We start from the raw sequence: 16,595 nt of genomic DNA on the forward strand, positions 1-16,595 counted from the left end.
TATTGAAGTTGAAGTAGTTTTCAATTTAAGTAGAATAAATTGAAGGAACATCTTGCTTTTAAAAAAGTTTAAATGAGGTAATGCAAACCAGCTTCGTTTCGTTTTGTTTCATTGGTAGGAATACTGATAACCATCTGGTGGCTCACTGGATGATGGACTGCTTTTGAAATGGAACACAAAATCAATGAGATAATCCTAAATTTAATACACCCCATAACTGCTTAATTCAATCAGCTTCTGTTTTAAATACTGGATGTCATTGATATCTTGCTAGTATCTTTTTAAAGGAGTATTTCAAAATGTTACTACATACACATTACGGCTTTGAAAGGAGTATTTCAAAATGTTACAACATACACATTACTTATTTTATGAATAAGTGTAAAATCCTTATATCCCACACTTACATGGTAGCATAATGTTCTGCTTTTAAGGTTGTTGCTCCTGCACAAACCCTCCCCAACTTAGATATTTGGTGCTTGGATGCTTACCAGGTATTTCTGACTGGCTGTAATTCCCCTTCCGCACCCACTCCCAGAAGTATATTCATGCAAGTTGTGTGCAAAATAATAACACAATGGTAAGTAATAAGAGACATAAATTGTTCAAGAGTCGAGCCATAATTCTTTGCTTGAAATAACTGCAAATGACATATGTGATCTTTCCATTCAAGATTAGTCCTTTGAAGTTTAATAATTCTTCATGCCAAGAACATTCATTTGAACCTCAAAAAAGCACTTCTTATTGACTACATAATTTCATTTATAAATCATGCACAAAGACTTAAGCATTCCAAAGAATACTCATGATAAGCACTCCAAAGAATGCTTATCATTTATCAGAGACGAGAATTTTCAGTGATACATATATTAGTTTTGGCAGTATTAAATATAAGATTTCATCACCTTAAACAACTGGAGAATTTCTGCATATTACAAGTAAGTTCATGTATTAAAACAGAATATGATCCTCAAAAGAATTTTAACAATCACATTCCATTTTAAGTCTCAATATTCTCTTAATTAATCATCTCATCTGTGAAAAAATCTCACTCTATTAAATTATACTACAGAACTAACTTCTTAGAAGAGTGCTAGTAGTTACCATGTATACTAAAAGAAAAACATTTGGAGTGATATATTAATGTTTACTAAGCACAATGTTTTACATGTATACTCACAAGTAAGCTCCACTGAGTGCAGGAAATGAGTACAGGACTGCAGTGTAAATTAGATTATTTTTTTGAGCAGAAATTAAAATTACTAACAAGGTAAGCAATCCAGCCCAGAGTGTATTTAGGTTTCAGTGATTAAAATGACTGAGATTTAAGCACGTATTTAATTCTCCAATTGAAATCAATTGGATTGAAAATAAAATGTTTAACAGGAGCTTGATCATGCTTAAGGATATATAAGTAGAAGTAATTGTAATTGATTATTGTTTAAGTTAAAACATCTTTCAAATAAGAGAACAGCAAAAAGCAATTATCGTAACATGTATTCTGAGCCATTACCTCTGCTATTGTTATACATTCCGGATGCAAGAGATGTATCATGTAGTTTGCCATTGTTAGGTATGCCAGAGCATCTTCATCTACATGCATACCAAAATATTCATTATAATCTCCACTAAAGGCTTCACCTAACAAGACAATGATAATTAAAAAATATATAAATGTAGGAAGTTGATTCTGTAAACCTTAGTACAGAATTTTGAAAGCAACCATTAAAAAATTTGAAACTTTTGTGCAGCTAGATCCATAAATTACATTACAAGCATCACTGATAAACAGACTGAACTTACCAACACCATGATGGTGATACAGCATAGATGATACACCATCAAATCGAAAGCCATCAAAGCTATATTCTTCTACCCACCATCTTAGATTAGAAAGAAGAAACCGCAAGACTTCCCAGCTGCAATATTAAGAACATATCCTAAATATTAAGGTGTCTGATCAAATTTTCTATAGTTCTCACACTCATTAATTTATTTTCTAATGGAGGTGTAAGAACTTTTTCTAATGGTATTTATTACAAGTACAGCCTGCCTCAATAAAGTTATATACATGGCCCTTACCACACCCCATTTTAAGATTAGGTTTAGAGAGGAAGAGAATGTCCAAAGATCACCCAGTGAGTATCATGGTTAAACAAAGACTTGAGCCTATTTCCAAGTTCTAGTTCAATATTCTTAACATTCTTTTATCATTTCAAATAGGGTTAAGCAGTGAAAGAAGAAACAACCTTAGTTAGGAAACTATGGTCATTATTATTGTACAGAAACCCTCAGCCCACATCCAAACAGGTGAGTTCCCTTGAGGAGCCATTTCAGTCTGTTCCCTTCATAGGTCCATGACATTATCTGCACATTTCCAGCTTCACAAAATAGTGGATTGAGCAGTTGCAATACATATACTACGCATACATAGCACTCTAGCGGAATGTTCAGAAGAATTCTTAGATTTTTATTGGCTGACAGCTGTCACACAAAATCTCCACTAGTGCCAGTAGCTCCGTCCACTGGCTGTTTCGACTTCTCCTTTCCTCTATTGAAATTGTTGACTATCTTTCTAACCCAACAGATACCATATGGGATACAACTGGATCTGTTGTAGAACTAATCTACTCTAGTTGTGATGAGCAGCTCCTTGCCTCATCTCAATCACCCTGTAATAGCACAGATAACTCTGATTTGGTGTGCAGGTTCTTTTGCACATTTATCTGAAAACAGTGCAGATGCCTGGACACTATTTAGATACATATTAAGGGCACATTTCAAACACATATTTCAATAAATTCTTCAAAAAAACAACAACAACCAATGTAAATGTCCTTAATTTGACACTAAACAATATCCTTTTCAATTAAACATCATATCCTTTTTCAAATGACAACTCTGACAACATTGCTATATAGATTTAGAAAATAAATAGAACACCATGCAGGTCCTTTGTCAGTGTAGACATAAAACATTTTAAAATTAAGTACTTCTATTGCAACCTGGAAAAACACTTCACGGGGTTGTCTTAAAATATAGCTTTTGCCTTCCCATTCTTTCTTGGCTTTTGATTATCCAACTTCCAGCAGTGGCTCCATAGTTGGAATAGATTGCTAGTTTGCCTGGCTCCAATCCTTCCTGGAGGACTGTCCTCAAAGAATACAGCTTGGGGAGAGGGTATCGGCCCCATGGAGCCTCAATTGTGGGGTTCCTCAGGGTTCAATTATTTCCCCAATGTTGTTTAATATCTATATGAGGCTGCTAGGTGAGGTTATCAGGGGGTGTGGCGCATCGTGCCATCAGTATGCTGATGACACCCAGCTCTACATCTCCTTTTCACCAACTGCAGTGGATGCCGTTCTGTGCCTTCAGTGCTGCTTGGAGGTTGTACTGCAATGGATGCAGGAAAATGGGCTGAGGCTGAATCCGGACAAGACGGAGGTCCTGAGGGTCAGTGGCCCCACCATCCGCGGTCTGGGGAACTCTCATTGGGGGAGGGTGACTCTTACCACGAAGAGTGAAGTATGCAGCTTGGGGATCCACCTGGACCCGGCGCTCACCATGGAGACTCAGGTGGTGTCAGTGGTCTGCTCCACCTATTTTCATCTTTGGTGGATAGCCCAGCTACATTCCTATCTTAATGTTAGGGTGCTTACCACTTTGGTAGATGTGCTTGTAATCTCGAGATTAAACTACTGTAATGCTCTCTACGTGGGGCTACCTTTGAGGTTGATGCAGAAACTTCAAATGGTGCAGAATGCTTACGGTCTAGGGCCTCGATACTTGGCGGAGTGCCTACTCCCACCAAAATCTACCCATATCAATTGATCTAACCAGGAGGTAAGGCTGAGGAGCCTAATGCCAAGGGAGACCCGGAAGGAAAAAACAAGAAACCGAGCCTTCTCGGCAGTGGCTCCTCGTCTTTGGAATAATCTACCTCCAGAGATCAACATGGCCCCTTCGCTGGGTATCTTTAAAAGCCAATTGAAAACCTGGCTGTTTAGGCAGGCCTTCCCTCCAACCACTATCTGATTTACTCTTTTCACCTTTTCCATCTGGGATCAGTTTGGTTATGATGTCTTATATCACTGTTATATTTTAAATTGTTTTATTTTATATGTTGTACGCCCCCCGGAGTAGTCTATTGACTAGATGGGTGGGATATAACTAACTAACTAACTAACTAACTAACTAACTAACTAACTAACTAACTAACTAACTAACTAACTAACTAACTAACTAACTAACTAACTAACTAACTAACTAACTAACTAACAAACAAATAAATAAATAGGAAACATGTTACACATTTTAGCAGCTACACTGCTACTCATGCTATAGCATTCTGAGTTTAAAAAAAAGTAAAGCAAAGCAAAAAAAAAAAAAATCCCAAAACTTTGAATAACTTTGCAATTTACAATGTTAAAAACTCCAAAAGGATTCTTATGCTTCAGCAGCCTAGAGAGAGCAGGGAATAAGTGGCAGATAAGAAAAGACTAACAAAGACTTGCTTGCTTCCTACCTTCACCTGCCTATAATCACACGGGCATATTAAAATAAAAGCAGCAACAATAATGTAACAGTGAACACTAGTGCAAAAAACAAACATCTGTTTTAGCTCACTGGATGTTACTTAAAATTAGAGAATGTTTAATTGTACAGGCATTAGAGATGTAAGTAGTTCAATTTCTCTCATGTAACCCTCCTCCACAATAAAATGACACTTCATACATACATATATATTCTCATCCACAAAATATTTTTGACACACACGTTTTTGAGAACTAGAGGGACAAGATAACCTTCAGAACAAACAGTTTTTGTAATGAGAATTTCAGAAAATTGTATAAATTTGTTTTATTTTTTTAAATCAAGCTTTCAGCTATTCGCAGCACAGAACTATATCTACACAGCTACAGTTTAGCAAGAAAGCAGGAGGCTTATATTTCAGATGAAATGTCCAATGCATTACAATTATTTCATTATTAAAGTACTTAAATTAGAGGAAGCCATAATTAATCTTAGGCAGCACAGATAAGAACATCATAAGAAATGTTGAGTTAGAGAGGGTGAAGCTCTGGGAATACTAATCTGAGGTCAGTGAACATATTAACTTCCTTCACTTCCTTTCTGGTAGGGAAAAAACAGAAATCCCAAGAGACTGAATATTAATAAAAGGAATGGAAAAACTGTTGTATTCAATTGCAGTATGTGGCCAACACAAGAAAGCTCTTAAAAATACTGCTAATTTATATAGCACCAGCTTCACAGAAAAGTCCAGAAATTGGAAAAAAATTAAAAATGTATTAGTTACAGCTGTAAATCCAATGCCCCCAAAATATAGCTAGCTGTCAGTATAGCTACATTTTAAAGCAACTCATTACTTTCCTAATTCTTAAAGATAAATAAATGGTTGTTTCTTAGTTACTTTTTTAAAAACAAGATTTGAATGTTTCTCATACAACCAGACAAGGTACAGTACAAGCCAGTGGTTCAACTATTTGATATTCTTTCTCCATTATTTAGTCAGCTACATCCATCTAACTACAAAACTAACTTAAAAACTATAATTATATTGTAAAGGAGTGCCATTATTTCTCAGTACATTGTAAGATAATGTAGTTTTATATCTGACAACATTTGTACATTTGAGATGCATAATCTAGAGAGAAGTATTAAAAGACAAACTGAAGAGCATATTTTACAGGCACGGTGATGCTGATGGAGCAGCAAGGGCAAAGGGACAGGTATAATCAGAGAGATATATGCTAAGAAAGTTACACACATGGCATTTGTGTCACTTGGAAAAGAGGACTTCGAAAGCGGCGTGGGGGGTGGGGTGGCGGGGGTGGGGGGCGGGGTGGTGGCGGACCTGCCCCTACCACACCCCCACCCACACCCACCCCGGCAAAGCGCCGCTTTCGGAAGCCTTCTGGGGCTTTTTTCAGCAGTGAAAATGCACCTCTGAAAGCCCCGCTTTGCCGCGGAGGGCGCACAGGGGGTGGCGGGCCTGTCCCTGCCACACCCCCACCCACACCCACCCCGGCAAAGCGGGGCTTTCAGAGGCTTCCCCAGGGCATTTTCCCTGCCTATTTAGCTGCTGCGGAAGCTTCAAAGAGGCACCGCGGATCAGCTGTAAGACGGGGAGGGGGAGGGGCTGGAGCAGGGAAGCTGGCAAAATGGCCGCCCCCTGTGTTTTGGCCCGGATTCCTCGCTTACCGGGCAGCAAAAATGGCGGCCAGATGGAGGATTCCCTGCATAGCGGTGAGTTTTTCCCCAATAGGAACGCATTAAACGGAGTTTAATGCATTTCCATGGGGTTTTTTTGTTTCGGAAAACGATGTTTCCGGATAGCGACGTTAATCCTGGAACGGATTAACGTCGCTATGCGAGGCACCACTGTATATTTAATAAAAACAGAAAGGGTTTTCAAAATGGCTTTCTTTTAAGAAAAACTAGTGAAATCCTGGGACTCAAAAGTTCTTCTAAATCTGTTAAAAGGGTTACTAGTCTATTTATTTTCTAACCTAACAGTGAAGAAAACAAAAGAAGCATTAGAAAAAAGTTCTAATACAAAATGAAACTGACTTTCTTTCACCTCACCTGGGAGCAAATATGTAGTAGCTGCAAATCTAGTAAATCCAGTTACATGCATATTCTAAACAGTCAGAGAAATGAAATCTAAAAGGTTAGTGGAAATAGTATTTCAAATAGTAACAGAGTCAAAGGGGGGAGGGGCTACATAAAGTCTTTTCAAAAATCATTAATTTCTAGTTTAATTCCTGATTCATTAATTTCTCTACTCCCTAAAACTGGAACTCTCCCAATACTAATTTGGATTCCAACGCTGTCGTTCAGGCACTTGTCAAATATAAATGAAGGGCTCTGCTTTTCAAGTGAGGTTTTGTTCTTTTGTGGATATTAAAAATGAAATACATTTAGTGGAAGCTAAAAAGATCTATTGACTTGGGAGACAGTCTTCTGAACAACTTGGTGAAATGGTGTATCTTTATAATGATTTAAGATTGATTCAGTGATACACAGGAAAGTGAACAGAATAAGAAAGCAGTCTAGCCAAAAAGTTTTCCATTCATGCGAGCGAGGATTTTATGTAGTATTTGAAGCACAAGCCAAAATTGGCTCAGGCACATACATATTGTTAACAAACGCAAAGTGATCTTCATTTATTCAGGGATGATGGCAATGAAATGAAACCAATCTCTCAGTGAGAAACATCTATAATTCCAATTCAGTGATGTCCTCTGATGAGGGTATTTTGCCTACAGAGAACTATTACCATTAAATTGTATTCATTTATTTTAAAAAGTAAGGTCTGATTTATGCTGGATTAAGTCATAAAGAAGGTTGGAATGTTGAAAAGGAAGGTCACCAAGCATTACCACTACTAATAGGTTAAGATAAAACATTGTGCTTTGACGCTAACTGTAGATGGACACATGTCTAGAACTTTTATTAAGTGATGGAAGGCAAATACACAATTGTGACTGGCACTGGTAAATATCTGGGTGTCACAGCTGAAGCCCTCAAACTTCCAGTCTAGAATCTGAAAGTAATTATTTAACTCTATTCACACACTGAAAGGGAATCAGATACTGTATATGCAAACCATGTTTATACTTACATCAGCTTCGCTGTTTACAAATCATCTCAGTGACAGTGACTCGAGGCTTCCTACTATGTCAAGTAAACATACTGTTCAGCCCCCAAAGAGGGACTCTATTTCATCCTGTCATGGAATCTAGGCCTAGTGACACTTGGCAGGAGAGAAAGATGAAAAGAAGACTGCAGTACTTGGGAATGAAGCCAGAACTAAAAAGTTATGGCCAACAGATGGCTGACAGAAAAAGTGACAACCAGTGCCTCATCATTCACTCCTCCCACCCTCAGGACCATTTAGCGATGCAAGACGTGTGGCCTAATGTTGTGGCATCACAGATTTTATCATCTCCACATCTGGCAGCCAACGAAATAGAGCAGCTCCAGAAAACACCAGGTTTTTTTGCATTATACCACAACATATTTTGTGATGCAGCTCTTCAGTCAAAAACACATGACAAAACATATACAGGGAGAGAAAGTGTCCACTAAAGTGTGTATATTAGTGAAAATAATCTACAAAAATATGTAATATATTGTGGGGGAAACAGATATATGTATACACACAGAGAGAGAGAGAGAGAGAGAGAGAGAGAGTATATTAGGAAAAATGTAGACCCCCCCCCGAAGTTTTGAATTAAAAATGGGGGGGGGACAGTTTGAGAAATTGAGTGAAACCAGAATGGACAGATTCACCCATCTCTAGTTCTAGCCATTTTACCAGGGCTGGTAATGATGGGACTTTTTTGGAAGTCACTAATTCATAGGGTCACCGTAAGTCTGAAGCAACATGCTGACACATAACAGCAAGTTCCAGCCAGAGTCGCCTATCCTTCAGAAATACTTCTTTTATGACAAAAATGAAAACACTTCCTGTTTTTCTGCTATACCTTGAAACATTTTAGCTGGTATCAGAAAATAATAAAGAAATAAAAATTATTCCAATGCTGTATGTATTATGCACATATTAATATAAATTACTGAACAACAGAACTTGCTGCAATAAATCCACCCCGGATTATTTCCCCTCAAACTATTTCCTATGTAGATTTTCTATACTATACAGATCTCCTGAGATTTAATTAAAGGAAGAAGGATAGCCTTCTAAGACAGTAGTCCAGAGATTTCAGAGTTGTGGATACTTGCATTCTGAAATTTAATTTGTTCAGCTGGAAGATGGTGAGATTTTTTTTTAAATCCGCACAACTCTACAGTATGCTTACACCTGTTATAACAGTGCTTTACCTCTCAAAAGACTAATAGGGCTTGGTTGGTCAATATATGCAAAGAAAGTCAACACAGAAAGATGATTTGTTCACCAATTTATTTTCTTTCTCTGTTTACCTGGAGACAGAAAACTAGTCTTGTTGGATTAGATCAAAGGTAATACTGTCCTTATGAGTGACCGCTTAATGTGTTTTACAGCATAATAAACATCTTGGAAAACTAACAATTACCTTCAGTGTCCTTCACAAATATCATAGTATATAACTTAGTTAGCATATAATTTTGGGTTTATGAAGCTACATTTTAAAGACCTCTGTACACAGCTGTGTTTGATTGTAGATAATAAAGAAAACTGGATCCCTTCAATGGAAATTATACGTTATTGCAAACTTTTCTAGCTAAAGCAACATCTGTGGTTTGAAGTCTCCTATTCTGTCATCATGAACCCTGCCAGCCTTGTCCAATTCTTGGGGGCCTCCCTCTTCCATTCTTTAGTCCATAAAAGCACAACACCAATGATCAAACGCAACAAGATTTATTGTAACTTGGGTGGGGAAATAATCTAACAGATAAATAACTTGATCAGAGTTTCTGGTCCCAGTTACATTCACTAGTCCAGTGGTTCTCAAACTGGGGTCCCCAGGTGTTCTTGGACTGCAATTCCCCACTTCACCACTTGCTGTGTTAGCCAGGATTTCTGGGAGCTGCAGTCCAAGAAGATCTGGAGACCCAAGTTTAAGAACTACTGCACTAGTCCACAATCTGTGTTCTTTGTATTTTGCCCTCTGATTCCCTTTAACCAGGAGGGGCTTAAGTCTGGCAGAGAGTCGAGTTCCTATTACTAGGCTCTCAGCTAGTCCAGATCCTGTAGCCTCAGAGTTGGGGGTTCCTCCACCATTGAACTGTTTAAAACTCATAACTCAAAAACTCTTTGTCCAAACCTCCTCAGTTTTGGCACAGAGTAAGAGGAGACTGTCTACTACATTTGTGCTAGTTGATGCTGATCTGAAGCTTAGTATCAAAGTTTTTAAAAATTGTTTTATCTGCCATTTTTAGAATTGCCTTGTAGAATGTTGATTTTCTCTGCTACACAAAAACATGGCTGCACTACTGTGCAGCTGTAATTATAAAATTCACAAATGCTAGTTTTGGGGAACATAAACTTGCTGATGTAGCCAAAATGACATGTCCCATGATGCTACAGCAAATTTGGAGCAACCAGTACAAAACTACCAAAGGAAGAACATGGAAGGGGAAAAGCTGAACCAATCTAATGAAGAAAAGGAATACTCAGTAGGTACAGAATGCATACTAATCACAGGGGGGGGGGAATAAGCAAGGGAAATGAATGAATGGAATGCTGTGGAGGTAGATATGACTGACTTGCAAAATGAACAAGAGGAACCTGCACTGGAACAAATCTTAACAACTGACTTTCCCTTTTTAAAAGCATTTTATAATTTGCTTGGATAAATTCCAGTCAGTAGTGCCCAACAATCAGAATTAAGTCCATGGCAAGGTTTAACCAAAGTTATTTAGCTTGCAGTTTGCCAAGGGGTCCAGCTCATGTGACAAGGGGTCCTGCATACACTGCAAAGAGCACTGTATCCAAACACTGCACCCATTCCCAATAAAATTCAGTGTGGTGGAAAGTGTAATGTCACGGACATGTAGTGAATTTTTGGAAATGAAATGCAGTAGCTAGACTGCTTCCTAGAAACATTCTAACTGCTCTAGTGCCAATATGATACTACTTCCAGTTTTCATCCACCTACGCTGGGTCCAACTTCACTTGCAGATACAATTCAAATGTTCATCCTTATTTATATCCCTTTATATTTGGGTAGGGACCAAGAGATCTAACCATTCATTCTATTAGATCTTGCCCGATCTATGCACAAGACTTCCTATACATCTCACCATCTTCAGAAGCATGTTTGACTAACACAAAGCAGAGTCTTTTCTGTTCTGGCACCTGTAGGATTAGAATCTTGGACTGAATTTGACTCACTCGTCTTTTATCTACAAGTATGATTGTTTCATGCATATATACTTTTATGACCTTTGCATACCCTTTTATATAGCTTATATTTATTGTTTTTAATCTCCTTTGCCTTAGACTTCATTACATTATTATTCTGATTACCATATTTATATTTTAATATGTTTTAGCTATTTTACAAAAAGTTAGGTTACTTACCTGTAACTTTGGTTCTTCTAGTGGTACTCTGTAAATTCACACAAATGGGTTATCCTGCGCCTGTGCAGGAACATCCGGAAGATTCTAGAGCTTAAGGAAAAAAAGAGTCAATTAGCTCCCCCCGAGGGGTATATAAGCCCCTCCTCCTCCATCTTCCTTTCAGTTCCCTAAATCCGCTGTTACTGTAAGTTAGATAAGCATGGTATCATAGAATGGTACCATGACGGATAGAGGGGAGGAAGGGAGGGATGTGTGAATTCACAGAGTACCACTAGAAGAACCAAAGTTACAGGTAAGTAACCTAACTTTCTTCGTAGTGGTTTCTGTGAATGCACACAAATGGGTGAATAGCAAGCTGTACTCACCGGCAGGAGGGCTGTCACAGTATCATGGATGACAGTATCGCCCATCCAAAAGCCACATCATTTTTAGCTCTGACGTCCAGTCGATAATGTCTGGCTAACGTCAGAGGGGTAGCCCAGGTGGTTGCTTTGTAAATGTTCTGCAGTTGAACACCTTTGAATAGGGCTGTCGAAGTGGAAACCGTTCTGATGGAATGCGCCTTTAATCCTTCTGGAAGAGGTTTCTTGGCCAGCTGAATGAGCTGAACAATCCACCACCATACTGACTGCAAGGAAGCAGGAGCACCTTTGTGCGGTCCGTGGTAACATAAGAAGAGATGCGGAGAACGCTTGGTGCAGTGTAGATAGAAGGCAAGGGCCCGTCTAACATCGAGAGAATATAGTTTACACTCCAGCGGTGTGGTTGGAGACGGGGAAAAAGTTGGAAGCAAAATGGGCTGATTGACATGGAATTCTGACACCACTTTTGGGAGGAAGGAAATGTCCATGTATAAGGTAACCTTATCTGGGTGCATCTGCAGGTACGGAGGGTCTGACCTTAGGGCAGCAATCTCGCTTGCTCGTCTGGCTGAGGTAATGGCTACTAGGAATGCTGTTTTCAGGGAGAGAAGCTTCTCAGAGCAGGTAGCCCATTGGTTCAAATGGAGGTTTAGTAATGGCCTCCAAGACGAGCGGAAGGGACCACTGCGGTGCAATGGTTTGGGAGGGTGGTCGTATGTTTTAGAGACCTTTTAAAATCTTTTAAGTGTAGGGTCAGAAAAAAGCCTGGTGGAGTATGACCGAGGAGGTTGGTCCACTACAATCGCTGAAATGTAGACTTTAAGCGTGGAATGAGCAAGTCCCATATTAAAGAGATACAGCAAAAAGGTAAGTACCGTGCGTAGAGAGGCTGGTATCGTGCTGAAGCCTTCAGTTTGGGCAAACTTGGTAAAAGCTTTCCATTTGCCTTCATATAAGCATGAAGTAGAGGGCTTTCGTGCATGTTCTAGCACCTCGCGGAAGCGGGGGTTATCCTCCACACCGTCAGGTGAAGTGACCGAACATCGGGATGGAGGAGAGCCCCGCTGTTCTGTGACAGGAGGGTCAGTATCTGAGGTAAGGGGTACACATCTTGTGCTATTTCTGACAGGTGAGCGAACCACGGTTGCCTCGGCCATCAAGGAGCGATGAGGATTGCGTCTGTATCGTGCTGCATTATCCTGGTCACAGTTCTGAGGAGCAGCGGTATTGGAGGGTACAGGTACGTCAGTTCCCCTGACCATGGTATGAGGAAGCCGTCTCCCAGGGAGGCGGTGTCCATACCCGCCCTGGAACAGTATCGGGCACACTTGGTGTTGAGATGGGACGCAAAAAGGTCCAGGGTGGGCTGTCCCCATCGTTTGCAAATGTCGAGGAAGACCATCTGGTCTAACGTCCATTCGTGCATCCTGGTAGGTAGTCTGCTCAGAAGGTGCCCCAGAGAATTGTCCCTGGAAGCGATGTGGATCGCCTGCGGGAAGATGTCGTGGGAACAACACCATTTCCAAAACTTGATGGTTAGCTGGAGGAGATGCGCTGATCGCATTCCGCCTTGTCTGTTGATGTAGTGCATCACAGTGGTATTGTCCATTACTAGTTGTACTGCCTGACCCTGGATGCAAGGCAGGAAAGATTGAAAAGCCTTCATGACTGCTAGCAATTCTAGCTGATTGATGTGCCAGGTCTTTTGGGTTGGGGTCCAAAGACTGTGAACACGAAGGTCCTGGCAGTGTGCACCCTAGCCTGAAGGGCTGGCATCGGTGACCACCTTTATGGACAGGTAAGGGGAGTGAAACGGTCTTCCCCGTGACAGGTTACTGGATCTGGACCACCAGCCGAGATGTTGCGCGACATGAGAGGGAATTCTCAACCTCTTGGACTGCGGGTCTGCCATGGGATCGAACTGAATGATGAACCAAGATTGAAGGGGTCTGAGTTCAAGTCTAATGTACGGTACCACCGCAGTAGTGGATGCCATTAGTTTGAGAACGTGTTGAATGTAGTGCGCCTGCTCCCCATTCAATCCAGCTAAAGTGACTGTGGATATTCACAATCCAGAGGAGCCCAATGACTGCCCCACGGCTCCGCCGGATTTGTCAGAACCCTCGGACATTCAGGACGCAGACAACTTAGCCAGGTTGGATTCCCACACTGAAGGCTTGCCTCCGGACCCAACGATGTGCACCCCATTGGATCCAACGACACGCGCCCCACTGTTGTCTACCAATTGACTCACTGCCAATTCACTCTCTATTGCCCCCTCTTCCAATCTAAGACTGATTTCCTGGAATGTGGCGGGATGGTACAGTAAAATGCAGGACCCTGAGTTCAGTGACTTACTTCGAGGCTCTAGCATCATACTGCTACAAGAAACGTGGGCAGTTCACCCCATATCCCTAGCTGGATACGCCGTATACTCTCTTCCAGCACAAAGGCCCACGGCAAAGGGCCGCCCATCTGGGGGATTAGCAATATTAGTAGCTGACTTAATAACCTCAAATTCCATACTTACAATTGACGGCAACTGCAAAATTCAGGGCATAAAACTCAAATCCAGGAATCAAGAGCTCCTAGTAGTCAATGTTTACATGCCTCCAGCATCCTCTAAGTCCCACAGATCTAGCCAATGGGAATCCTTGAGCTCTGCCCTAGACAATCTCGAGCTCAAGTTCCCAGGGATGCCTTTGCTGTTGGCAGGGGACTTCAATGCCAGGGTAGGCCAGGGTGAGGCCATTTTCAACCGTCTTATGGACTCATTCAGCGACGCCTCCCCCTTACATCCCTATGTCTCAGGGAGGCTGTCCAAAGACCACCAAATCAACGACGCGGGGATCCACCTGGCTCAACTCTGCCTACTCCGAGGCCTCATCTGGCTAAACGGCCTTACAGAGGCTGATTGCGAGGGTGAGTTCACGTTCATCTCCCCACGCGGATCCAGTACAATAGATTACATTCTGATCCCGATCTCCTTGCTCCCGCGTGTGACTGAGTTCCGGGCGGGTGAGCCTCTAGCCAGTGATCATCTCCCCCTATGCTGTAGTCTTGCTCCCAACACAGACTCGACACCCTTGACCAACCTGGCCCCTGAGGAGCCCTTAGTGACCCTGCCCAGAATCAAATGGAATTATAGAACCAAACAATACTTTGAAAAAATAATCAATCTAGAGATGACACCGCAAGGCTCCCTCAACTGGCTATCTTCACCAAAGCCCGAAGACCTCATCCAAGGATTCGAGAACTTAATAGACTTCATAGCAGCTAGCCTTGGGCGGCCCCCCCAACAACTTCAGAAAAGACAGACCCTGCCCACACGTCCGAGATTAGACAAGGACTGCATCGCCCTGAAGCAGGACATGAGGAGGATCTACAACAACTACAGATCCTCTAAGGCCCTTAAGCTCCCCTCCCAGTACTTTGAGCTGAAAACCCACCTCAGGTCAGCCCTAAAGAAACTTCAGCTCCGCTCTGCAATGGTCCGATGGTCCTATCTAGCTGAGGCGATCAATTCAGGCAACAACAAAAAATTCTGGGATGTGGTTTCCGGTTCCTTCATCTTTAAGAAGACCGCACAGGACCTCCCTCATATACCAGCCGAGACGTGGGAACATCACTTTCTGGCCACTTTTCATGACAGCTGCAAGCCCACAGTGCCAACTGATTCGCCTCCACCCTGCGATCTCCCAGACTGGGCACCAGTCACATCTAGCCAAATAACAAAACTCATAGGCCAACTCAGAACTGGAAAGGCCCCAGGCCCCGACGCCCTCCCTTCGGAACTGCTCCAGGCATACACAGAGTGGTGGGCGCCGGTGCTCGCTGCTTTATTCACGGCCGTCAATGAATCCGGTTTGATGCCTAGGACGTGGACACAGGCTATAGTAATCCCGATTTACAAGAAGGGCGACAAGAAATCCCCAACCAACTACAGACCTATAAGCCTGCTCGACATTATTGGGAAGATGTACGCCAGTCACCTACTACACCAACTCCAAGATTGGCTTCTAGATCAAGACATCCTGGGACCCGAACAAGCGGGCTTCAAGGCGGGAAAGTCCACACTAGATCACTGCCTGATCTTATCTCACATGATCTCTAAATACGCCTCACAATCCAACACCCGTCTCTATGCAGCCTTTTTAGACCTAAAAGGGGCCTTTGATTCTATCAACAGAGACATCTTATGGCTAAAGCTGGCTAGGCTGGGCATCGATAGGAGACTTCTATTCTTAATTCAAAGATTGCATGCAGGCTCCACATGCCGTATAAAAATTTCGTCGAAGGGGGCTCTTTCCAATCCCATTCTCGCCAACAGAGGAGTGAAGCAAGGCTGCGTCCTGGCTCCTACCCTGTTCAATTTATTTATTAATGACCTCGCCCCACTTCTACGCAATACCATCGGACACAGTCCCAAACTAGGTCATTTACAGATACCAATCCTACTCTACGCGGACGACATGGTCCTCCTTTCCCGTACAAGGGTTGGTCTAAAGCGGCTAATTACCTGCTGTCTTGACTATCTATCACATAACAACCTGCAACTAAACTTCGAGAAAACCAAAATCATAGTCTTCGGCAAAGCTTGGAAATCCTTCCCATGGTCCTTCCACGGGAATTCCATCCAGCAGGTCAGAGAGTTCAAGTATCTGGGTGTCTTCTTCCACTACCGACACTCCTGGACAACTCACCAACGGGCAGCAACTAAGTCTGCCAAGCTCTCAGCACAAGCCATCCTACGCTTCCATCACACCTGGGGCCACGGCTACATCCCTGCAGCCCTGCAGATCTTCAACGCGAAAACAGTCTCACAGCTCTTATACGGCGTCCCCATCTGGATGTCTTCACTACACAGCTCCGTGGAGAGAGTCCAATCTGTATTTCTATACAAAATCCTAGGCCTCCCCCATTGCGTTCCATATGCTGCCCTATGTCTTGAAGGCGGTCAACAGAGAATTGAAACTAGGGCCTGGCTTAGATTCTTAAAATACTGGGTCAAAATTTGCTTTTTTTCTTCCAAGGACATCCTACTCCAAGCTCTGCTTGCTGACAGTCTGTTACCCAAAGGCCTGGCCCTATTTCTCAAAAAAATTAAGACCCTAGGGCTGTCACCAGACTCAATGGGTTCAATTCCCCCCCCCCAGCGTCTTCCAAACCATCAAAAACAGGGTCTT

General features: G+C 41.9%; 1 protein-coding gene across 2 annotated transcripts in view; it reads right to left on the reverse strand.

Moving 5' to 3' along the window:
* Positions 1–16,595, reverse strand: part of GBE1 (1,4-alpha-glucan branching enzyme 1) — a 197,282-nt gene that overhangs the window by 71,087 nt on the left and 109,600 nt on the right. For both annotated transcript variants that reach the window (XM_078388996.1, XM_078388995.1), the window contains exons 8-9: positions 1,804–1,919; positions 1,514–1,641 (exon numbers count right to left, since the gene is read on the reverse strand). In XM_078388996.1, coding sequence (XP_078245122.1) covers positions 1,514–1,641; positions 1,804–1,919 — 244 coding nt within the window. The remainder of the gene's footprint in view (positions 1–1,513; positions 1,642–1,803; positions 1,920–16,595) is intronic.

Source organism: Pogona vitticeps, chromosome 3, assembly GCF_051106095.1.
Source record: "Pogona vitticeps strain Pit_001003342236 chromosome 3, PviZW2.1, whole genome shotgun sequence".
NCBI lineage: Eukaryota > Metazoa > Chordata > Lepidosauria > Squamata > Agamidae > Pogona > Pogona vitticeps.